The sequence below is a fragment of the Chiloscyllium plagiosum genome, unplaced genomic scaffold (genome assembly GCF_037043375.1).
Source record: "Chiloscyllium plagiosum isolate Xiang-an unplaced genomic scaffold, Cpla_swu_hap1 HiC_scaffold_17, whole genome shotgun sequence".
In the NCBI taxonomy this organism is placed as follows: domain Eukaryota; kingdom Metazoa; phylum Chordata; class Chondrichthyes; order Orectolobiformes; family Hemiscylliidae; genus Chiloscyllium; species Chiloscyllium plagiosum.
The window spans coordinates 17513436-17539234 of NW_028270155.1; the positions used below are offsets into that span (position 1 = coordinate 17513436).

The window sequence follows — 25799 nt, forward strand, 5'->3', positions numbered from 1 at the left end:
TAGTCAGAGACTTCTCTCAAAGTGGAAATATTAAATACTATGGGGCATAGGTTTGAAGTGAGAGATGGGAAAGTTTAAAAAGGAGATGTGCAAGGAATGTCTTTTTTTTTGACAACAGTAGGTGGTAGATGCCTAGAGCGCATTGCCAGGGAAGATGGTAAAAACTGATACAATAGCAACATTTAAGAAACATTTAGACAGACACATGAACAGGCAGGGAATAGAGGGATACAGACCATGTGCAGGCAGATGGGATTAGTTTAGAATGGTATCATGGTTGGCACAGATATGGTGGGGTCAAAGGGCCTGTTCCTGTGCTGTACTGTTCTCTGTTCATTCTTATAATCCATTCGGTGGCGTGGATATTGTACCAATTTATTTTAGAAAATACTTTTTTAAAAATTCAAACATGAATTTTATTCATTTGAAAATTTCTAAAATTACTACCTACTCCAAAGTCTTAAATCATCAAACAATCGTGATCAAGTTGTTAAAAATTTATACATCACCCTTCCATTGCAACATGTTCAATGCCCACCAGGTGTCAGTGTAAGAATGGTCTGTGATCAAGCTGTGGGTCAGTGTGGTACCAGTGTTCATCCCTAGTCAGGGGAGGGAAGTGAAGACAACACGTTTCACTGTAGCAGAATGAAGACTGCAGAGTTTAAGCATTGCAGATTATGTAACAATCCGCTTATGTAAGATCTAAACACTCGACCAATCCAACAGTCAGGTATAAATATCAAAAATGAGAATACTTTTGCCAGAGAAATGCAAAAATATCGAAACAACAAAAATCAGTCCAACTGACAATGGTTTGTGTAAAATGTCCAAGTGGCCTTAGGCAGCTTTGAGAGGCCAGTTCACAGCCCAGTGAATTCGAGCACTCCACCTGACAGGAAACAGTTACTCGGAAGATGAATTCAGTCGGCGTTGTATCCTGGCAGCGTGTTCTCTGCTTCTGGCTCTCTTAGCCTTTACCTGTTGGGATGAGGTGGGGGAAAACAAAAAGGGCAGCTTTAGAGTTTGCACCTGATCTGAAAGCAAAAACCCACCAGTTCATCTGGAAACTGGAGATTATACACAGCACGAATCCTCGGGGCATACCCCCGAGATTGTTCGAAGGCCAAACAGGAAAAGACAGGATAGATAAAAGATCAGCAATTTCTGCTGTTTGGGGATTCTATAAGTAGGGGCAGACCATTCAGGAGAGATGTTAGGAAGCACTTCTACACACAACCAATGGTAGACGTTTGAAAACTCTTCCACATAACAGTGGATGCTAGATCAGTTTAAATCGGAGATAGATATATTTTTGTTCAGCAAAGATATTCAGGGTTAGGAGTATAGAATACAGCCCCTACAGTGTGGAGGCAGACTACTTGGCACAACAAGTCCACACTGACCCTCCGAAGAGTCCACTACCCTATTATTCTACATTTACCCCTGACTAATGCATCTAACCTACACATCCCTGAACACTATGGGCAATTTAGCGTGGCCAATCACATAACATGCATACCTTTGTACAGTGGGAGGAAACCGGAGCACCCAGGAAACTCACACAGACATGGGGAGAATGTGCAAACTCCACACAGACAGAGTCACCAGAGGCTGGAATCCAACCTGGGTCCCTGGCACAGTGAGGCAGCAGTGCTGATCACTGAGCCACTGCATTGCCCAAGGCAGGGAGATGGAGTTTGGCAACAAGTCAATCATTATCTCATTTGAATGGCAGAACATGCTAAAAAGGGGCTGAATGGCCTACTCCCATTCCTATGACTTCAAATACCAGAGAGGGGGAGAGGGCGATGATTAAGATTCACAATGAATCAGCATTTGAATTCAACATGGATTAGGGGCTTGCAAAGTGACCAAGGTGCCAGCTAGTAACAGGCAGGGAGAGGGCTGTAATGTCACAAAGCCTGGTAGCTACCACTTCCTAACATTACAAATGTAGAGCTGGCACTTGGGCTAAAGTACTCAGAAGCGCTAGATGAATCACACACCAAAAATCAAAAAAGCGTCAACTCCTTCTGGAGGGAGAGCAAGGGGGAAAAAAAAAGGGAATGTAGTGTTAGGTTTAAAAATGATATCTCCAAACCACATCACTAAGTGTTAATCATTTACTGGCAACTGAAATGGAGATATCATTTTTAAACCTAACACTATATTCCCTCTTTATAGCCTCTGTCTCTCTATCCGAGATGGAGGCTAACCAAGTCCTATACTGAAATAGAGGCAAGACTTCACTACCCCGTACTCAAGTCCTCCGGTGATAGCACTCCGAACGGCAACAGTAGGTAGTAGCTGAAAATGTGTTGCTGGAAAAGCGCAGCAGGTCAGGCAGCATCCAGGGAACAGGAGAATCGACGTTTCGGGCATAAGCCATTCTTATGCCCGAAACGTCGATTCTCCTGTTCCCTGGATACTGCCTGACCTGCTGCGCTTTTCCAGCAACACATTTTCAGCTCTGATCTCCAGCATCTGCAGAACTCACTTTCTCCACAACAGTAGGTAGTATCAGATTCAGAACCTTTCACCATCAGGCTGGGCTACATGAGACTGGTGCCATGGAAACGGAGATAGAACTCCAAGTGTCAGCCATCACCCAGGAGTTTCTGATGGGCAAAGGGCAGCAAGACCCACTTGGGGAAATATGGCTAAATTTAATTTAATAGACACACTCATTAGTTTGCATATAATCGAAAGTAGATTAAGCTGGTAAATTTGCTTTATATCAAAGTGTACGTATCTTGTAATCATTTTGATCAGATCATGAAGAACCCATTACAGGGAGGAGAACAATATTTATATCGCTTTCCCCCATATCCCCTCTAGGGTTTCCAAAGTTCTTCACTACAATTTTTTATTAATATCTGTAGTAGAATCTTTTCTAAAATCAATATCAGGGCTGGTGAAGAATGAGACTGCCAAGATGGGAGAAAATGAATCCATTTATCCATATAGCAATCCCCCAGTTCCCAAATCTACAGAAATTAATGTATCACCATTATTCTCTCAAACTCTTACAAAGAAATAATTACTTCCTTTGCTGGCCCCCACTCCTATTCAACCTTCTGCAAACTGGAGGAAGAAATAACCCTACGGCAAGTGTATACTTTCTTACATAGATTTCAAAAACAAATTCACCTTCAGAAGTCAGTCAGAGCGCGAAGGCAGCCATTGCTGACTCACAACCCATAGTCAGCAAACCTGAATGTACACAGATGAGTCAGTGTCATTCAGAACCAGCTAGAGCTGCACAGAAAGGTATCTCTACTCATGCACAGCCAGGCAGTCTCAGATTACAGGTCATCACGGAAGTGACAGCTAATAGGTCAGAGTAAAGGCACAAGCAGGTGTAAATTGTTTCTGAGTGAAGGCTCAGACCTTCATGCATTTGTAGATGAGCCTCGGAGGTCAGCTGTGACTTCAGTGGTCACATGCCAGAGTTCTGCTAGGAGGTTGGAACTTGCACATCACAGAGCATGTGGTCTGTAGTCTTACTGAAATAAGTGTGCAGAAGCCAGTATCCCATCACCAAGTTACCCTTTATTTACACATGATCAGAAATCTCAAAGCCAGTCTCTAGAGTTAGAAGATTCTGAGACTTCTGTTTATATCAATCAATCAGTCAGGGCTCCCTGATTGGGACTGTTAATCCAGGCCAATCAGGGACCTCACAGTCAATGAAATTTACCTGGCCCTCATTCTAATCACTACAACAAACAAACAAACAAACAAACAAACAAACAAACAAACAAACAAACAAACAAACAAACAAACAAACAAACAAACAAACAAACAAACAAACAAACAAACAAACAAACAAACAAACAAACAAACAAACAAACAAACAAACAAACAAACAAACAAACAAACAAACAAACAAACAAACAAACAAACAAACAAACAAACAAACAAACAAACAAACAAACAAACAAACAAACAAACAAACAAACAAACAAACAAACAAACAAACAAACAAACAAACAAACAAACAAACAAACCTCTAACATTAAACTAGAAGACAGGCTTGAGGTTGTACAAAGAAGAGCAGGGAGATCATATCAGAGCTGTGCAGAACATTAGTCAGGCCACAGCTGGAGTACAGTCTGCAGTTCTGGACACCGCACCATAGGAAGGAGTACAATGGAGATTCACCAGGACGTTGCTTAGGATGGAGCATTTCAGCGAAAACAGACTGGATAAGCTTGGGTTGTTTTCTATGGAACAAAGGGGTTTGAGGGGGAATCGGATCATGGCGAATAAGATTATGAGGAGCAAGGAACTGAAAACAGCTGTTCCCCTTAAAGGATCAATAACAAAGGGGCATAATTTTAAAGTTATAGGTAGGAGATTTGAGGAAAATCTTTTTCACCCAGACAGTAGTGGCAGTGTGGAGTACACTGCCTGGGAGGGTAGCTGAGGCAGGAAATGTCACAATCTCGTAAAAAAAAAGTACTTAGATGAGCACTTGAAGTATCATAACATTCAAGTTTACAGGCCTAGTGTTGGAAAGTGGGACTAGTGTAGGTAGTGGTATATTTTTGGCAATACAGATTTTATGGGCTGAAGGGTCTCTTCTGTACTGTAGTCTGATCCGAAGAACAGTAAAAGATAAAACAAGAGACAGGGACAGAACCCTGGAAGAGGACTAATGTGTTTATGTGGACAAGAGGAAATAAAAGGAGGGTCTGTACCAATAACGAGCAAAACAACAATCTCCAACTCGAAAGTTAAAAATCACAACATCAGGTTATAGTCCAACAGGTTTATTTGGAAGCACTAGCTTTCGGAGTGACGCTCCTTCATCAGGTGGTTGTGGAGAATAAGATCACGATCACAGAATTTATAGCCAAAAAGGAGTCCAGTGTCATGGAGATGTGATACATTTCAACAATTTTAGATTTAAACTTTTATCCTTTATGATGGGATGCGCTGATTTCTGTTGATACGTAAATCCTAGAACTTCTTTTAAATTACATTCTCAAGATAGCTCAGCTTTTCTAACAACAGGTGTGACGTCTGTATGTGTCCCAATGCTATGTCAGACTGACAAACCCTCTGCATTGTTTTAAGAATTTTACATGGATCCTTGCAGTTTTTGAGCAAAATTCAATGCAATGGGACACACACTGACTTCACACCTATTGTATAAAAAGCTAAGCCATCTTGAGAATTCAACTTAAAAGAAGTTCTGGGATTTACATATCAAAGTACAGAAACCAGCATATCCCATTATAAAAGATGAAAGACTTCATCTAAAATTATTTAATGTATCACATCTCCATGACACTGCACTCCTTTTGGCTATACATTCTGTGATCACAATCTTATTCTCCACAACCACCTGACGAAGGAGCAGCACTCCAAAAAAGCCTGTTGGACTATAACCTAGTGTTGTGTGATTTTTTTTAAAAAAAAACTTTGTCTACCCCAGTCCAACACTGGCACCTCCAAGTCCAACTTTGAAGATCACCTTACCTCTAGCTCTAAGCAACGCCTCATCTCTCGGTCAATATCATTACATTTTCCCAAAAACTTCAGGAAGCTATGCTGTAGAAGTGAAAGGATAGACATTAAAAATTGCAACACTGGCCATGCTAGCTAACCGTGGTGAGTAACGTTACTTTGGGAAGACAACTACAACATAGTCAATGGCCCTGTGCAAGCCTTGTCACAGAACATCAAGGTTAAGACTAAGACTAAGACTACTTAGTGTGCAAACAGGCCCTTCGGCCCAACAAGTCCACACCAACCTGCCTACATTGCGTTCAGTGGACAGAGTTTAAAACAAAATAGGTCCACAGTACATAAATGAATGATTTTGAATGAGATGAGGTGTCCCACATTAACTGACAATTATTTTCTTTTGAAACATGTTAGAAGTGTTACTTTTGACTAGATTCTATTAACAATTATGCAGACCGATTGCTGCACTTACTTTGGCGCAATTTTTAAAGATTTTAAATTTGTAAAGCCTGGACATATTTTGAACCAAATACTAAGTACTTAAAAAGATGCAGTGAATCCATCACTCAGATAGGGTTGAGGTGCAATGGTAGTGTTCCCACCTCTGAGCCAGGAGGCCCAGTTAATAACATCTCTGAACAGGTTGAATAGAAAATATTTACATGTTGTGTAGGGACTTCGGTTGGGAACCAAAATAAAAATGGGACAAACAAGAGGTGATGGCTAAGTGGTATGATGGGTGCAGGAGGGAATGTGTCAGTGAGTTCAAAAGCTCGAGGGAATGGTCTGATGAAGACGTTTCAAACTAAAAGCGCGGAGATGCAGGGGAACAGTTCCTTCTGGTGGGGACATCCAGGACGAGAGAGGTGGCATCTCATTCAAACTGGAACAAGACCATTTACGGGGGGGGGAGGGGGGTTATCAAAGGAAAAGTGTCAGAAAGCACTTTGTCCACCCAAAGGACATGTTAAATTTACACCTCCCTCCCTCCAAGGCTGTAGATGTTGGGGTTCAAACGGAATTCACAAAACTGATGCCAGTGGATTTGAGTTTAACAGGAGTATCGAGGGATATGAATCAGGGTTTGGGATTTTGGTGCAGGTCAGCTCTGATCCAATGGCACAGACCAGAGGGGTTGAATGGCCTACTCCAGTTCCTGCTGTAAATTCTGAACTTTGTAAATTTATTTAATGGCCTTACATTCTGAAGCTATTCCTGTCCTGTGCCCCCAACTCTCACCGCATATTGTTTTAGTACTGTCTGTACAAAAACTTAAAAGCAAAGGCCAAAGTCAAAAAAGAAAAGAAAAAAAGACTCCAGTTGCTGGGTTTTCCCTGCTCAGAACCCAGGAAATCAGCTCTCCTGTTCCAGACTAATTCACAATGCTGATTACATTTAAGACCACAAGACACAGGAGCTGAAACTAGGCCATTCAGCCCATCAAGTCTGCTCTGCTGATAAGTTTCTCCTCCCCATTCTCTCACTTTCTCCCCGTAACCCTTGATATTCAAGAATCTATCTCAGTCTTATATATACACTCAATGACCTGGCCGCCATGGCCTTCTGTGGAAATGAATTCCATAGATTCACCACTCTCTGGCTGAAGAAATTTCTCCTTATCTCCATTCTAAAAAATCTTCCCTTTACTCCAAGGCTGTGCCCTCAGATCCTAATCCCTCCTATCAAACATCTTCCCAGCACCCACTCTGTCCAGGCTATTCAGTGGTCTATGTTTCAATTAGATCCCTCCCCCCCTCCCCGCCTCATCTTTCTAAACTCCTTTGAGTATAAACCCAGAGTCCTCAAACGTTCCTCATACATTAAGCTTTTCATTCCTGGGACCATTCTTATGAACCTTCTCTGAACATGCTCCAGGGTCAGTGCATCCTTCCTGAAATATGGGGCCCAAAACTGCACATAATACTCCAAATGTGGTCTCACCAGAGCCTTATAAAGTTTCAAAGTACATCCCTGCTTTTAAATTCAAGTCTTCTCAAAATAAATGCCAACATTGCATTTGCCTCCCTCACTAGTGACTCAACCTGCAAGTTTACCTTGAGAGAATCCTGGTCTAGAACTCCCAAGTCTCCTTGCACTTCAGACTTCTGAATTTTCTACTCATTTAGAAAATAGCCCATGCTTCTATTCTTCCTACCAAAGTGCATGACCTCAATTTTCCACAATGTACTCCATCTGCCAATATACCTACTCTCCTCACCTGTCCAAATCCTTCTGCAGTCTCACTGCCACCTCAATGTTACACATCCCTCTACCTATCTTTGTATCATCTGCAAGCATAGCCAGAAAGCCCTCAGTTCCTTCATCCAGATCATTAATGTATGAAGTGAAAATTTGTGAACCCAACACTGAGCCTTGCAGAACACCACTTGTCACCGGCTGCCATCTTGAGAAGGGCCCCTTTATACCCACTCTCTGCTTTCTGCCAGACAGTCAAGCTTCCATCCATGCTAGCACCTTGCCCCTAACACCATGGGCCCTTAGCTTACTCAGTAACCTCCTGTGCGGGACCTTGTCGAAGGTCTTCTTGAAGTCCAGGTAGCTAACGTCCATTGGCTTTCCTTGGGCTAACCTGTAAGTTACTTCCTCAAAGAATTCTAGCAGATTTGTTAGGTAAGACCTCCCCTTGAAGAAACCATGCTGACTTCGCCAGATTTTACCATACACTTCCAAGTATTCAGAAATCTCATCCTTCACGATGGATTCCAGGACCTTACTCAAGACCAAGGTGAGGTTAATTGGTCTATAATTTTCTGTCTTCTGCCTTACTTCCTTTTTAAACAGGTGTCACGTTAGTGGTTTTCCAGTCTTCTGGTACTCTCTGACTCGAGTGATTCATGAAAGATCACCAGCAATGCCCCAACTATCTCTTTAGTCATCTCCCTTAGAACTCTAGGGTGTAGTCCATCTGGTCCAGGTGATTTATCCACCTGCAACCCATTCAGGTTTTTCTAGTACCTTCTCCTTGGTGATGGCCACTGTACTCAGCTCTGCCCCCTCACTCTCCTGAATCTTTGGGATAATACGAGTGTCTTCCACGGTGAAGACTGACGAAGTAATTATTCAGTTCCTCAGCCACTTCCTTGTTCTCCACTACTATCTCTCCAGCATCATTTTCTAGTGGCCCAATGCCCACTTTTGCCCTTTATATACCTAAAGAAACTCTTACAGTCTTCCTTTATATTACAGGCTAGCTTACTCATATTTAATCTTCTCCCTCCTTAGTTCTCTATTTTTTGCCCTCTACTGGTATTTGTAAGCTTTCTAATTCTCTGGTTTACCACTGCCCTTCGCCACATTTGCTTTCTCTTTTATGCTGTCCCTGACTTCCCTAGTCAGCCATGGTCGCCTCATCCTCCCTGTACCATGCTTCATTTTCCTCAGGATGAATCTCCGCCGTGTCTCCTAAAATACTCCCAGAAACTCCTGCCATTGCAGTTCCACTGTCTTTCCTGCTAGGCTCCTCTCCCAGTCAATTCTACCCAGCTCCTCCCTTATGCCTCTGTAGTTGCCTTTATTCAGCTGTAACACTATTAGCTCTGGTTCTATCTTTTCCCTCTTAAATTGCACAGTAAATTCAATCATTGTGATCGCTACCTCCGAAGGATTCCTTCACCTCAAGCTCCTTTATCAAGTCTGCCTCATTGCACAACATTAAATCTAGTATTGTCTATTCCCTAGTAGGCTCCACCACAAGCTGCTCCAAAAGCCATCTTGTAAACATTCCACAAATTCCTTTTCTTGCAATCCACTACTAGCCCGATTTTCCCAATCCACCTACATTTTTAAATTCCCCATGATCAGTGTAACTTTGCTTTTCCTACACATCTTTTCTGTCTCCTGATGTATCTTGCACCCCAGCTCCTGACTACCATTTGAAGGCCTGTACATAACTCCAGCAGTGAATAAAAAGGCCCCTTCTCAAAATGTGAATGGTTGGAACAAGTAGCTCAGTGGTTAGCACTGCTGCCCCACAGCACCAGCGTCAGGGTTAGGGTTCAACTCTAGCCTTGAGTGACTGTGTAGAGTTTGCACATTCTTCTAGTGTCGGCATGTGTGTCTGCCAGGTGTTCCAGTTTCCTCTCACAATCCAAGGACGTGCAGGTTAGGTGGATTGGCTATGCTAAATTGCCCCTTAGTGTCCAGGCTAGCTGGGTTAGCCATGGTAAATGCAGGGTTATGGGAACAGGGTGAGCAGGTGAGATGCTCTTCAGAGGGTTAGTGCAGACTAAATGGGCCAAATGGCCTCTACTTGCACTGTAGGGATTCAATGATTCTTTGAATGTGGAATTCACTACCTCGAGTGATTATCACAAGTGAATGGAAAGCAAAGCTCAACAAGTAAATGAGGCTGACAGGAGGAGAATGTTAATCTTTAATAGGTTTAAAAGTAGCATCCCCAGACGAGTCCTGGTGAACGAAAGGGGCTCTGATGGTGCAGTGTGTGTGTGTGTCCCTACCCCTAGACCAAGAGTCAAGGGTTCAGGCCCCAGAGATGTGTCATAAATATTTAAAAGAAGTGGTGGTGGAGGCTCCAGTGTAGCAGACACACCAGCATAGACTCATTTGACTGAATGGTTTGCTCCTGCTGTAAACTCAATGCAAAAGTGACTGGGCATGAGGCAGTGAAGAAGTGATTGACTTAGAAAGACAGAACATATGGGAAAAGTGGAAGGTCACCTTGAAGATATATTGCCGCTGTGACATCATGAAAAATATACAAACTTTCTCTTGAAAAGGGCATTTTAATGGTCCAATTAAAGTGCAGGATAAAGAGCTTTTTCTTTAAATATTTACTCATGGAATGTGAGCGTCGCTGGCTGGGCCAGTATTTATTGCCTGTTCCTTGCTGCCCTTGAGAAGGTGATGAGCTGCCTTCTTGAACTGCTGCAGTCCACATGTAGTAGGTAAAACCACATAGCTAATCAATATAAATCGCAATTGGCAATTACACACAGACACAGAAGACTTGAAAGGGGGGGGGGTAATTGTTTAAAGACGACTTTGCAACAAGTGGGACTTGCATTACTTACGCCAGTGACATTAGAATCCAATAAGTTCCTATTGTCACAAAGCTGTTTTTTCTTCTAAAAGCTGTTCCTTTTCTCAAGGATACTATGATTAGATTAGATTACTTACAGTGTGGAAACAGGCCCTTCGGTCCAACAAGTCCACACCGACCCACCGAAGAGCAACCCACCCAGACCCATTCCCCTACAGTTACCCCTTCACCTAACACTACGGTCAATTTAGCATGGTCAATTCACTTAAACTGCATATTTTTGGATTGTGGGAGGAAACCGGAGCAAACCCACGCAGACACAGGGAGAATGTGCAAACTCCACACAGACTGAGGTGGGAATTGAACCCGGGTCTCTGGCGCTGTGAGGCAGCAGTGCTAACCACTGTACAACGTGCCGCCCTTACTATGTCCTTGGTTTCTTTGCAGAGGGGTAATAAACTGTTCTGTGTCGATTAATCTGGTTTGGTAGAGATTAAAAGGGTACTGAGAGGCTTTTTAAAATACATAAACAGATGAAACTTCAGGCCAAAGTGGTCAGGTTTTAGAAGTGACCTGTATAATGAAAGGGGAGTGGTCAGCTCTCTAGCTGAGCAGTTTAATTCAGTCCAGAACTAGTTGGGAGTTCAACAATGCACTGTGTGAACGGGCTCGCTCTCGTCTTCCCTTCGAACTTCAACCTGTAAGCATCTGACCCTTTTCTCGTACTGTTTTAAGGGGGGGGGGGGGGGGAAGAGGAGGAGTGCTTATTGGGACTGTGGTGTATATTCAGAACAGCAAATTAAGTCTAGTTTGGATAGATGGAATTCTGTAGGGGTTCTTTACCCTATTCTTCATGTTTCATTGTGTAATTTTGTGAATCAATTTTTTTTGTCTGTTTTAAACCTGGTAGACAACCTCACTAACTTAATCTGGGTAATCTTTATTGTACACTTACCAAAACAAATTGCAAAGTTATTATCTGGGCTGCCTGCTTAACGATGTTTTGAGTGGTCTGGCCTAGTCCATAACACTGTCAAAGATTTATTTTGATATAGTACCTATTTAGAGGGTAATTCTTCAGTTACTTTGATTATTGTAGTTTTGAAACAGTTTTACAACAGACTTCTGCATCACTAGGTGCCAGTAATTAGAAGGCAAATTTATGTAATATCGCAATCTCTAACTAAACCAATTACAGTAACTAGAAAGGGACCGAAGTCTAATTTCATACTTCAGTCTCTGGCTTGGAATTCAAATCAACTCTGTATCCTCAGAGTTTACACTCTGTAGCCTGTAGTGTGACAGGACAGATACGCTGGCCTCCCAAGGAAACACAGAGAAGGAAGAGTGAAACTTTACAAAGAGCCAAGAGGACAGAGAATGAAAAAAAAACGTAGTTATACGCGTGACAGTGTGTTGGGGAAATGAAACTAAACAGGGTACTGTGTAGATGAAACAATTAAAATTATTTTTTTAAATTGTTTTGGGAGGTTTGTTCGAATTTTTATAAAAATCAATAAATATAAATATATAAATAAGTTTAAAAAATACAAAAATTTGGAGATAAAAAAAAATCAGATTGGCACATTTTCCCACTTTGTCAATGCCAAGCTAGAACAATGGAATATTCCATCCTCTTCCGAACTGGGAGCAATGTAATTTTTAAGAAGAACATGAATGAGATGGGTTCTCACTTCAAAGCATGCCTTTTCCAATTTTTTTAATTAAAAAAAAGTGTCTGCAAATCATGCCCAGGATTTCATTGAAAACATTGGAGACAACATTCCAGAAGTGAAAAAAAAAATTACTGCTTGAAATCATACTCACTTCTCTATGACACTGTTTGAGACGCTGTATGATAATGTTGCATTCCTCTGTATGCAGGTGTGGAGATAGATCTGGGTGCATCTTCACTTACAGTTTACTCTTTGTTAACTTGGAAGTGGATCCTTAATGCTCACGTCCTGGATAAAAACCGATCAAAGTCAAGCTAATGTGTATCATAATCAGCAGCTTGTAAGTTTTTTTTCAAAAAAGTTCAACCTATTCTTCTAATCTAGAGATGTTATTACATATCACTGGAGCAGGTGGGACTTGAACCCAAACCCCTCGGTCCAGGGGTAGGGACTCGACTAACACCACCGGCCCCACCCCCCCCGCCCAAAACCTTTATTAGCAAAATGATTCCAATTTACAGCTCATGCAAATACCTCCCTTTAGCATCGCGAGACTGGCTGGCTGTAGGAATCAGAATGATAAAAGAAAGCACTTTCCCTTCAAGGACAGCATGGCCCTTTCAACTAAAAGAAATCACCCCACTTGTAGTGCTCTCAGCGCCCCCATTCAATCCAATTCTGTGTATTTATTTTAACATTTTAAATGCACGGTTCACATTTCCTTTTACAGTCCAAGTGTTCCTCCAGCTCATAGCGAGGAAGGTCACAGGAGATCCATACATTTATTTTTGCAGAGAGTCATAGACTAGTTTTTTTTCCAAAAAGCACAGGAGGTCACAATTCAAATAATTCATGAAATTATTCATCGTAAAGACACCAAATTTATATTGCGACTTTCACAAAGCGCTTTACAATCAATGAACTTCTCCCAATGCGCAGCCAGTTCTGTATTGTAGGAAACACAATGGTATTTTATCACTGCACAGGGAAACCTGTTTCAGTGCAGTTGGTTGAGATAGTGGGCAGAATACTGTGGTCTTCTTTCAAAGAGTGCTATTGGACTTTTTCACATTCCATCTAAAAAGTGAAGACGGGGCCTAGATTTAAACTTGCCTCCAAACAGCGAAACCTCTGGTAGTCCAACACTCCCAGCACAGCATTGGAAGTTTCAGCCAAAAATATTGTTTTCGAAATACAGCTTCACTCATTTCAGCAGTAAAAGACAAAGGAAAAAAGTCAGCTGAACCAGACAGACAGTGTAATTTGTGTTTAAACATTCCTGTGTGCAAGCTTCAAAAATTTTATTTCAAAATCATTTCACTAAAATCTGGCCAAACCTTCAGATTGAAACAGGGAGGACAAAAAGTTTTCACTCATTATCTCACATCAAATGGAGGCTTTTCAAATGGACATCACCCAAGAATAAGGCATGTTTTTGAAGGTGCACCACTGGCCCAAGTATACGGTTCAGTGTTGTTTACTCTGGGATGCAATTTTCAAGAAATGAGATTCAAGTTACTCACATATGCTGGACTGGACGCTTACTAAAAATGCTTTTTATGTGTTATGTCTATTTTGTTGTAAGCTATAACACTGGCATCCAGCTGACAATGTGTAAAGACTGCCAGGTGGGTCCTCTTTTGAAAAAGCAAAGCAAATCCAATGCAGACAATTACTTCCTGACCAATTCACACACAAAGAAAGTCATAGATAGGCATGGAAACAGACCCTTCAGTCCAATTTGTCCATGCTGACCAGATGTCCTTAATAAATCTAGTCTCATTTGCCAGCATTTTGCCCTTGTCCCTCTCAGCCCTTCCTATTCATTTACCCATCCAGATGTCTTTTAAATGTTGTAATTGTACCAGCCTTCACTACTTCCTCTGGCAGCTCAATTCATACACACACCACCCTTTGTGTGAAAACATTGCCCCTTAGGTCCCTTTTAAATCTTTCCTCTCTCATCTTAAACCTATGCCCTGGAGTTTTGGACTCTCCCACCCTGGGAAGAGACTTTGCCTATATAGTCTATCCATGGCACTAATGAATTTATAAACCTCTGTAAGGTTACCCCTCAGCCTCCAGCGCTCCAGAGAAAATAGCTCCAGCCTATTCAGCCTCCCCCATAGCTCAAATCCTCCAACCCTGGCAACATCCTTGTGAAACTTGGAAGGGCTCAGAAAAGATTTACAACATCATTCCTACAGCAGGGAGACCAGAACTGAACACAGTATTCCAAAAGTGGTCTAACCAGTGTCCTGTACAGCTGCAACATGACACCTCAACTCTTATTCTCAATGCATTAACCAACAAAGGCAAGCATGTCAAACACATTCTTCACTATCCTGTCCCTCTGCAACCCTACTTTCAAGGAACTATGAACTTGCACTCCACAGTCTTTGTTCAGCAGCACTCCCCAGGACCTTACCATTAAGGTGTACAAGTCCTGCCTGATTTGCTTTTCCAAAATACAGCACCTCACAACTGTCACTCTTCAGCCCTGATCAAGATGCGTTGTATTTTGGAGGTAACCTTCTTGGCTTTTGGTCTCATGTGCACAATTACTAACCATAACTTCTATGCTCACATCTAAATCATTTATATAAGTGACAATAAGCAGTAACAGACAGTGCTTTCATGCCTCATGTATTTAGCCAGGGGGATACAGTTTGCATTCTGCTAGACCACTAAATCTCTTACAGCCTAGGTCCAAATTAAAACTAAGGAAATGAATGCAAGGAGGTGAGATGCAAGTGACTGCCTTCAACATTAAGGCAGGATTTGACCAAGTATAGCACCAAGGAACCCTGGCAGGCTTGAAGTCATTGAGAATCATTGGGAAAACTGACCACCAGTTGGAGTCATACTTAGCACTTAGGAAGATGCGGTTACAGAGTAATAGAGTCATACAACAGAGAAACAGACCCTTCAGCCCAACTCATCCGTGGCAACCAGGTTTCCATTTGCCTGCGTTTGATCCATATCCCTCTAAACCCTTCGTATTTACATACCTGTCCAAATGTCTTTTGGATGTTGTAATTGTACCCACCTCTATCACCTCTTCTGGCAGTTCATCTCATACATGCACCATCCTTTGTGTGAAAAGGTTGTCTCTCAGGTCCCTTTTAAATCTTTCCTTCTCACCTTAAACTATGCCGTCTAGTTTTGGACACCCCAATTCTGAGGGAAATACCTTGGCTATTCGCTTTATCTATGCCCTTCATGATTTTACAAACCTTTATAAAAGATCATCCCTCTGCCTCCCACGCTCTAGGGAAAAAAAATAGGAGAAAGTCAGGACTGCAGATCAGAGCTGAAAATGTGTTGCTGGAAAAGCGCAGCAGGTCAGGCAGCATCCAAGGAGCAGGAGAATCGACGTTTTGGGCATGAGCCTTCTTGAAGAAAGGCTCATGCCCGAAACGTCGATTCTCCTGCTCCTTGGATGCTGCCTGACCTGCTGTGCTTTTCCAGCAACACATTTTCAGCTCTAGGGAAAAATACCCCAGCCTATCTAGCCTCAAACTTTGCACTCTCACTAACATCCTTCCTATAGCAGAAGGACTAGAATTGCATGCAGTACTCCAAATGTGGACTTACCAATGTCTTGTGCAGCTGTAACATGATGTCCCAACTCTAACCAAGGATGACAAATGTGCCAAGCGCCTTCATCACCCTGTCTACTTGGGACGATACTTTTAAAAGGAACTATGTACCTACATCCCTAGATCTCTCTGTGCAACAACACTCTCAAGGGCCCTACCATTAACTCAAAGCCCTGCTGTGGTTTCTCTTACCAAATGCAACACATCACATTTATCAGAATTAAATTCTACCTGCCTTTTCTCAGCCCACTGGCCTAATTGATCAGGATCCTTTTGTACTCTTAGATAACCTTCTTCACTGTCCTGGAGGACAATCAACTCAGTTCCAGAACATCACTGCAGGTGAATCTCAGGGTAATGTTCTCAACCCAACCATCTTTAGCTGCTTCATCAAAACCCACAACCTCTACCGCCATGAAAGAGGAGGTCTACAGATATGACAGAACATCACTACCTGCAAATTCTCCTCAACGTCACATACCATCCAGAACTGGAAGCATAATTATTCTTCCAGGGTCACTGGGTCAAATGTTTGGAACTATGCCCCACCAACAGCACTAAGGGTGTCTGCACTTTAGTAGTTCAAGAAGGTAACTCAACACCTTGTGATGATGCCGCTCCTTTAGCAAAGCTCCGCTGTCTTTGGCTTTATTTCAGAGAGGTTGTAAAAGCAGCAATTCCGAAAAGGCAAGGTTTGAAGGATTTTAGGGCCAGTTTGATTATAGCGAGCAGATATTGCCTCAGACAAAAGGCGTTCAAGTTTAAAAGAAAAACACTCGTACAATGAAAAGGGAGTAGCTGGTTCTCCCAGCTCAGCTTTTCCCTGGTTTGGTTTGGTTTGAGCACAGTAGTATATGAAGCTGCTGGTCTCTCTCTCTCTCTCTCTCTCTCTCTCTCTCTCTCTCTCTCTCTCTCTCTCTCTCTCTCTCTCTCTCGTTACGTTAGAACGATCTGGTGAGATGGATAGGTAACTTATTCGGTATTGTGTTCTCTTTTGTTTGTGTTTCATTCATTAATCTTGTAAATAAATTATGTTTTGTTTAAAACTACGTGGTTTGACCAACTGCATCCCTCTTAGAATATCCGTGCTACACCTGCTTAAAACAACTTGCAAAGTTAGGGTCTGGGCTACTTTTTTAAAAAGTTGAGGGGTCTGGCCTGGTCCATAAATTGAGAGCTCTTTGTGAGATTTGTTCTACAGTTCCAAATTGGGATTAGGGTTGTTGGACTCGAAGGCAGCGAATGTTGGGTGTTAGTGTCTTTTATTCTGGGTGTTGAATTCAATTGGTTTAAACAGTGCTCGGGATAGCAATGCCTCTTGCAATCACTAAGAGGTTTTTGGGGGGTAGAAGAAATGACTTTGGGGATTTTGCAAAAGGAGATTAAGAATAAACTGCTGGAACGGTTCCGGGTGGATAAATCCCCAGGATCTGATCAGGTGTACCAGAGAACTCTGGAAAGCTAGAGAAGTGATTGCTGGGCCTCTTGCTGAGATAATTGTATCATCGATAGTCACAGGTGAGGTGCCGTAAGACTGGAGGTTGGCAAACATGGTGCCACTGTTTAAGAAGGACGGTAAAGACAAGCCAGGGAACTACAGACCAGTGAGCCTGACCTCAGTGGTGGGCAAGTTGTTGGAGAGAATCCTGAGGGACAGGATGTACATGTTTTTGGAAAGGCAAGAACTGATTTGGGATAGTCAACATGGCTTTGTGCGTGGGAAATCATGTCTCACAAACTTGATAGGAGTTTTTTGAAGTAGTAACAAAAAAGATTGATGAGGACGGAGCAGTAGAATGTGATCTATATGGACTTCAGTAAGGCGTTCAACAAGGTTCCCCATGGGAGACTGATTAGCAAGGTTAGTTCTCCCTGTATTCCATGAGATCTAGCCATTTGGATACAGAACTGGCTCAAAGGTAGAAGACAGAGGGTTGTTTTTCAGACTGGAGGCCTGTGACCAGTGGAGTGCTACAAGAATCGGTGCTGGGCCCTCTACTATTCGTCATTTACATACATGATTTGGATATGAGCATAAGGAAGAACAGTTCATAAGTTTGCAGATGACACCAAAATTGGAGGTGTAGTGGACAGCGAAGAGGGTTACCTCAGATTACAACAGGATCTGGACCAGATGGGCCAATGGGCTGAGAAGTGGCAGATGGAGTTTAATTCAGATAAATGTAAGGTGCTGCATTTTGGGAAAACAAATCTTAGCAGGACTTATACACTTCATGGTAACGTCCTAGGGAGTGTTGCTGAACAAAGAGACCTTGGAGTGCAGGTTCATAGCTCCTTGAAAGTGGGGTCACAGGTAGATAGGATAGTGAAGAAGGCATTTGGTATGCTTTCCTTTATTGGTCAGAGTATTGAGTACAGGAGTTGGGAGGTCATGTTGAGGCTGTACAGGACATTGGTTAGGCCACTGTTGAAAGAGGTTCTGAAACTTGAAAGTGTTCAGAAAAGATTTACAAGGAAGGTGCCAGGGTTGGAGGATCTGAGCTACAGGGAGAGGCTGAACAGGCTGGGGCTGTTTTCCCTGGAGCGTCGGAGGCGGAGGGGTGACCTTATAGGGGTTTACAAAATTATGATTGTCTATTTATCCCAAGTCTTGTCCCAGGGGTTGGGGAGCCCAGAACTAGAGGGCATAGGTTTAGGGTGAGAGAGGAAAGAGATCCAAGGGGCAACTTTTTCACGTACAGGATGGTACGTGTATGGAATGAGCTGCCAGAGGATGTGGTGGAGGCTGGTACAATTGCAACATTTAAGAGGCATTACGAATGGGCATATGAATGGGCACATTATGGGTATATAATAGGAAGGGTTTGGAGGGATATGGGCCGGGTGCTGGCAGGTGGGCCTAGATTGGGTTGAGATATCTGGTCGGCATGGACGGGTTGGACCGAAGGGTCTGTTTCTATGCTGTAGATCTCCATGACCCTATGGTGACCTTGTGACCTCTTTACCACACAGTTCAGAAAAATCTCAGGATATGTGTCCTACAATAGTTCAGTTGCCTGAGTTTCCACTGGCTTTTCAATCACAGTAAGCAACACTCCTACTTGTGAGCCAGCTATATCAATAGCAAGGACAAATTGTATTCCTGGAGCTGAGAGTTTGTCCAGTTCTCCTACCACGACGTCTGCACACTTCACTGGACATTCTAATCTCATTCTGTATAATGAGCACTTGTCTCACTGTGAATCCCTGTTACGAGTACCTTTTCTGGCAATAGACCTTCAGAGGTACGTCTCTTCATCTTTCAACATCACAGATTGAGAGGATCATGTATCTTTTAAGACTGTAACCTAGTTACCTGCTGCTTCTGGCCTTTGCGAGTAAACTTTACCTTTGCAGGTACAGTATATGGTTTAATAAGACCTAGCACTTCCTCCTTAACCAACCTCTGACCATGTTATACGTTCTGGTGCAGATTTCTAGTCACCTTTGTGCTATCCGTTACCACTACAGCAAAATTCACTGGCTTATCCTGTTTACCCACATCTGGTTGCCCTGTCCTTTTCCTAACCCACCAACACTGATTTCATGAGGCCTACTTTATAGCAGTGAAAACACTGTAGCTTTTTAACCTCTTTCCTCTTCAAAGGGTTTCCTTTATACCCTGTGGTAAGCTATCCTTATGACCGTCACTGAGATCTACCTTTCCCTTTCCAAACAAGAATTTCTCTTTTCCCCAGTTTCTTGCCCACGAATTGAAATTGATTTTGGAAACCAAACATTGATTTATGGACTAATTCATTATCACTGGCTATTTCAACTGCTAATCTTGCTGTTTTAACTCTCTGCTCTTCCACATGAGTTCTCATTACATCAGAAAGTGAATTTTTGAACAACTGTCGAAGTGCCAATTTCTGAATTTCAAACTCTCTCTCTCTTTCTTCTTTTCTCTCTGTTCTGCTTTTGATTGTAATGCAAACCGTTTCATTTCTGTTACCATTTACCTGTCTTTTGCCTCCAACTCTAGCTGCTTTATTTTCAATTGAACTTTAGCCATCTCTAAAAATTCTGATGGTGTTTCCAGTAAGTTTTAAATGCTAAGCTATTGCTGTAATTGTTTCTGCTTTCCTTACAGAAGGAGACAGCTCCAACCTCCGCCTGTCTGCTAATTAGAGTCATAGAGATGTACAACATGGAAACAGACCCTTCGGTCCAACCCGTCCATGCCGACCAGATATCCCAACCCACTAGTCCCACCTGCCAGCACCCAGCTCATATCCCTCCAAACCCTTCCTATTCATATATCCATCCAAATGCCTCTTAAATGTTGCAATTGTACCAGCCTCCACCACATCCTCTGGCAGCTCATTCCATACACGTACCACCCCCTGCATGAAAATGTTGCCCCTTAGGTCTCTTTTATATCTTTCCCCACTCACCCTAAACCTATGCCCTTTAGTTCTGGACTCCTCAACTCTAGGGAAAAGACTTTGCCTATTTACCCTATCCATGCCCCTCAATTTTGTAAGCCTCTATAAAAGGTCTCCCCTCACCCTCCAACGCTCCAGGGAAAACAGCCCCAGCCTGTTCAGCCTCTCCCTGTAGCTCAGATCCTCCAACCCTGGCAACATCCTTGTGAATCTTTTCTGAACCCTTTCAAGTTTCACAATGTCTTTCTGATAGCAAGGAGACCAGAATTGCACGCAATATTCCAACAGTGGCCTCACCAACATCCTGTACAGCCGCAACATGACCTCCCAACTCCTGTACTCAATACTCTGACCAATAAGAGGAAAGCATACCAAATGCCTTCTTCACTATCCTATCTACCTGCGACTCCACTTTCAAGGAACTATGAACCTGCACTCCAAGGTCTCTTTGTTCAGTAACACTCCCTAGGACGTTACCATGAAGTGTATAAGTCCTGCTAAGATTTGTTTTCCCAAAATGCAGCACCTCACATTTATCTGAATTAAACTTCATCTGCCACTTCTCAGCCCATTGGCCTATCTGATCCAGATCCTGTTGTAATCTGGAGGTAACCCTCTTCGCTGTCCACTACACCTCCAATTTTGGTGTCATCTGCAAACTTACTAACTGTACCTCTTATGCTTGCATCCAAATCATTTATGTAAATGACAAAAAGTAGAGGGCCCAGCACCAATCCTTGTGGCACTCCATTGGTCACAGACCTCCAATCTGAAAAACAACCCTCCACCACCACCCCCCTCTCTTTAAGCCAGTTCTGTATCCAAATGGCTAGTTCTCTCTGTATTCCATGAGGGAGGAATGAATCACCAGTTGACACAGGAGAGGTTAAAAAGAGTGCAGATGAGCAAGTTGACGTGGAATTAACAGCGACTCTATTTGATCAGATGGTTGACACAAACCAGGAGCAAACAGATGTCAAAACTGACATCTTTAGCTCAGATAAATTAACTGAGTTACAGCAGGAAGATTAAAATTTAAAGCAACTGTATCAAAAGGTATTCACAAAAAGAATCAGAATGTGTTCTTGAATGTTATTATCTTAAAAATTATATCTTAATGAGGAAATGGAGACCATCACATATTCAGGCAGATGAGAAAAGGGCAGAAGTTCATCAAGCCATATTGTCAATGGGTTATAGAATGGGGGTGTTGAGCATGACACATGAGCTACCACTAAGGGGTCATTTAGGCGTGAGAAAAACAAACTAAAATACAAGGATGTAGTTGAATTTTGCCAGACATGTCATACATGTCGGGTAATTGGAAAACCACAGGCAATAATAAAACCTTTAATACCTTTTCCTGCATTTGAGGAACCGTTTGTAAGAGTCTTAACTGATTGCTTGAGGTAGGTGTTCTGCACAAAAAGTGGGAATCAGTATTTGTTAACAATGATGGATGTGTCCATCAAAATTCCAGAGTCCGTTCCATTATGCATTATTACAGATCAAAGGATTGTAGAGGAATTAGTCAAATTTTTCACTAGATACGGACTACTCAGAGATACAATCAGATCAAAAGTCAGACTTTACTTTCTTGAATAATTTTGATGTAATGGACAGCTTAGGAGTAAAATAATGCAAATCCACTGCATACCATCCAGAATTGCAGGGAGCGCTCAAATGGTAGCATCAAGTATTAAAGACCATGTTGAGGGCTTATAGTCAAGACTATCCAGACAACTAAGATAAGGGAATTCGCTTTGTACGTTTTGCCATCATAGATGTACCAAATGAATCAACCAAATTCAGTCCATTTTAATTAGTTTTTGCGCATGAAGTGAGAGGACCGCTAAAACTGATTAAGGAGAAATTGGTAAGTCAGAGTTCAAATATGTGGTCTCTGAATTGTGTCAAACAATTAGGAAACGATTAAATAGAGCAGGGGAGTTGGCTGGACAGCGTTTAAAAGTATCACAGTATACGATGAAACAGGAAGCATAAAAGAAATCAAAAACTCAATTCTGCTATCAGAAATAAGGTGTTATGATACTTTTAATAACAGGTGAACCTTTAAAAGGAAGGTTTCATGGACCGTATCACATCAAGAGGAAATTGAGTGAGGTAAATTATTTGATCATGACTTCAGACAGAAAGAAATCTCAGTGTGTCATGTTCAAAAGGTATTTCGTAAGGGAAGGAAAGCAAGAGGAGAATGTGTTAATGATTACAACAGAGTGAAGAACCAATTTCAGAGGATTCTGAATTGGATATTCCTCAAAATAAATTGGACAATGAAGAAGTTGTCAAAAATTGGGATAAATTGCTGAGTTATCTTCCAGAGGAAAATCAAAATGACCTGAAAGAGTTATTACTATCACATGGGGAGATATGTGGAAATAAGCTGGGAAATACTAACCTAAGCACGCATGACACAGATATAGATGTTGTTCCGATTAAGCAACATCCTTACAGGCATAGCTCTCTAAAGTTGGCACAGGTTCAAAAGGAGATTGAACACATGCTCTAAGACAACATAATCAAAGTGAGTTACAGTGATTGGAGCTCACCCATAGTAATAGTGCCAAAAACCAGATGGTACCCAACGATTACGTATTGACTATTGCAACATCAATACCGTCACAAAGACTGATGCATATCCAACTCCACGTTTGGAAAACTGTTTGTAAAGTGGAACAAGCAACTTATATGTCTAAGTTGGACTTGCTCAGATGATGCTCCAAGTACATTTTCTGAAAGAGCAAAGACAATTTTGGCTTTTATAATGCTATATGGACTGTATCAACTTAAAATCATGCGCTTTGGTATGAAAAAAAAAAGTGTGCCAGTCACATTTCAGAGACTAACCAAAAAGGTCATTGCCGAACTGCCCAACTATGTCATATATAGAGAAAACCTGGTGGTTTTTAGTCACACATGGAAGGAACATTTGCAACATTTATCAGAATTGTTTGCCAGACTTTGGAAGGTAGGCCTGGTGATAAACCTGACTAAAAATGAATTTGCCAAAGCCCAAGTCATTGGACACAGAATGTAAAAACAAATGTAACTGGGGAGTTTCATACCATCGGCAGAAAGAGCAGTACTACGATTCCTGGGATCTTATTGAAAATTCATACCACATTTTAGCAGGGTGGCTGCTCCATTTACTGAATTGCTAAAGAAAGCCACGAAGTTTCAGTGGACAGTGGACTGTCAGAAAGCATTTGACAGCCTGAGAGCTGTGTTAACCACTGCCCCAGTATTAGCCAGACCTAATTAAGCAAAGCCATTCAAGGTGGCTATCAATGCAAGTGATGAGTGTGTCGGTGCTGTGCTTTTACAAGAAGACAACAAGATAGGAAACTGAACATTCATCAGCAGAAATATTCCACAGTTGAGAAGGAAACCTTGAGCTTGGCATTGGCATTACAACATTTCATGGTTTATGTTACAGAGTAACGTATGTGAGATGATCATATCCATTGATCAAAACCCATTGAAGCTTGTGGAAAAATTCAAGGACAAAAATGCCACAATGTTTAGATGCAGTTTGTTGCTACAGCCATTCAAGTTGAAAATTGTGCATGTGGCAGGAAGAGAAAACATGATTGCCGACGCATTGTCGAGACTTGAATGAGAAACAGAGACAGAGGCAGAGGCAGTCGGTGGCAGGAGTAAGACAGACTGAAACAAAATGTAGTAGTGCATGTTTGCATGATTATAGTCAATGTAATGTATATGGGTGTTGTAGAGTACTAACAGTTTAAGATTAAGCCCATTTTAAGATTAAGCTGTCTTTGGATAGTGATGGGTTTTTCTGGTGGAGGGGGTGGTGATGATGCTGCTCCTTTAATGCTGTCCTCAACCATTTTCTTTCCCCAGAGAGGTCAAAAAAGCAGTGATTCTGAAAAGTCTGGCTTTCAATGGTTTTAGTAGCAATTTTATTATAGCTAACAGATACTAGTTCAGGCAAAAGGCTTGTAAGTTTAAAAAAAATACACTTGTACAATGAAAAATGAGCGGCCAGTTCTCCCAGCTGAGCTTTTCTCTGCTTTGGTTTGGTTTTAGCTCAGTAGTATTTGAAGATACTGGACCCGAAGAAGCAGGTCCAAGCTGGTCCTCTCTTTGTGACATCGCTCCTGTAAGACCCTGTGTTTGATTCTACCTTTTGTGCTAAGGGGTGTTTATGGGGATTAGTTTAGATTCTCTACAATGTGGAAACAGGCCCTTCGGCCCAGCAAGTCCACACCGACCCTCCAAAGAGTAACCCACCCACACCCATTTCTCTCTGACTAATGCACCTAACACTATGGACAATCTAGCATGGCCAATTCACCCTAACCTGCACATCTTTGGACTGTGGGATGAAACCTGAGCACCGGGAGGAAACCCACGCAGACAAGGGGAGAATGTGCAAACTCCACAGACAGTTGCCAGAGGCTGGAATTGAGCCTGGGACCCTGGTGCTGTGAGGCAGCAATGCTGATCACTGAGGCACCATGCAGATTGTTGCAAGTATTTGGAACAGCATTATTAAGTGAGATGATCTGTTGGGTCAGATAGATTAAGTTATTCCATCTTCCATTCTCTTTTGTTTGCATTTCATTCAGTAATCTTGTAGTTTTTTAACAAAACAGAATTTATCCACTTTACACCTGCTTAAAATAACTAGCAAAGTTAGTGTCTGGGCTAGCTTCTTGAAACGTTTTGAGGGGGTCTGGCGTGGTGGTGGTGGTCGACCAACTTGAGGGCAATTAAAGGATGAATTTCAAAGGTTGGCCTTGCCAGAGATAGATTAGAATGGTGCTGGAAAAGCACAGCAGGTCAGGCAGCATCCAAGGAGCAGGAAAATCAACGTTTCAGGCAAAAGCCCTTCAGCAGGAATAGAGCCAAGACGCCCACATCACAAGAACTTTATAATTAAATTACAGCTTTATTAATAAAATTGAACCATGTAATAATTAAAAATATAAAAAATAACTGTCATTCTAACACCAATCAGTTGTAATGGTTCATGGAAAATTTTACATTTGTACATGCACATATATATTGACAGGCAGAAATCCAAAACACCAGGTTAATTACATCAAATCAGCATAATTTGCACTCAGTTTCCCAGCTCCAATCAACACAAAAACTGTACCCTGTACATTGCAAGTAACAAACCAGAACTAACTTGCAATCCCTTACCTGATTCAAGAACAAGTGAGTGCTAACAACCAGGCATAACTAAATGCTATTATTACTGTTACAGAAGTAGATGAGACAGCTAGTAGCAACGAGATAAATGGAGAGTTAATTACAACATAAGGACATTGTAGGACATAAGACAGAACTCAGGGTGGCAAAGGAGGAAGAGATTCATTTCTACATTCTACAATAATTACTGGAGCCTTATGGATTCAACGTCTAATTTTAGTTATAACTTCTAAGTACTTTAAGATCGATTTAGGTAAAATTCTCACTGTTTAAATATCCTGCCTCCCCAACACTCACCTTCTGAATCAAGCTGTTCCCAGAACCTTGTGTCACTGCATGGCAGGAAGTAACAATTTGTCGGTGAGTGATGGAGGAATTGACCAATACGATTGTCGCATTCAACCGCCTGTCAAGTGACATTGTCCAATATAAA

At 42.0% G+C, this 25799-nt stretch overlaps 1 protein-coding gene across 2 annotated transcripts; it reads right to left on the reverse strand.

Annotated features, from left to right (window-relative positions):
• Positions 1 to 460: 460 nt before the first annotated feature.
• On the reverse strand, positions 461 to 25694 carry cmc2 (C-x(9)-C motif containing 2). 2 transcript variants are annotated; one of them, XM_043706577.2, is made up of 4 exons: positions 25664 to 25694; positions 12326 to 12462; positions 5491 to 5562; positions 461 to 981 (listed from the first exon to the last, which is right to left on the reverse strand). In XM_043706577.2, the coding sequence occupies exons 2-4, from the start codon at positions 12404 to 12406 to the stop codon at positions 907 to 909; spliced, it is 228 nt and encodes a 75-aa protein (XP_043562512.1). In that variant the 5' UTR covers positions 12407 to 12462; positions 25664 to 25694; the 3' UTR covers positions 461 to 906. The 2 variants fall into 2 exon arrangements, with proteins under 2 accessions (XP_043562512.1, XP_087851844.1); XM_087995718.1 differs by lacking the exon at positions 25664 to 25694 and adding an exon at positions 22735 to 22917.
• Between the last annotated feature and the right edge of the window lie 105 nt (positions 25695 to 25799).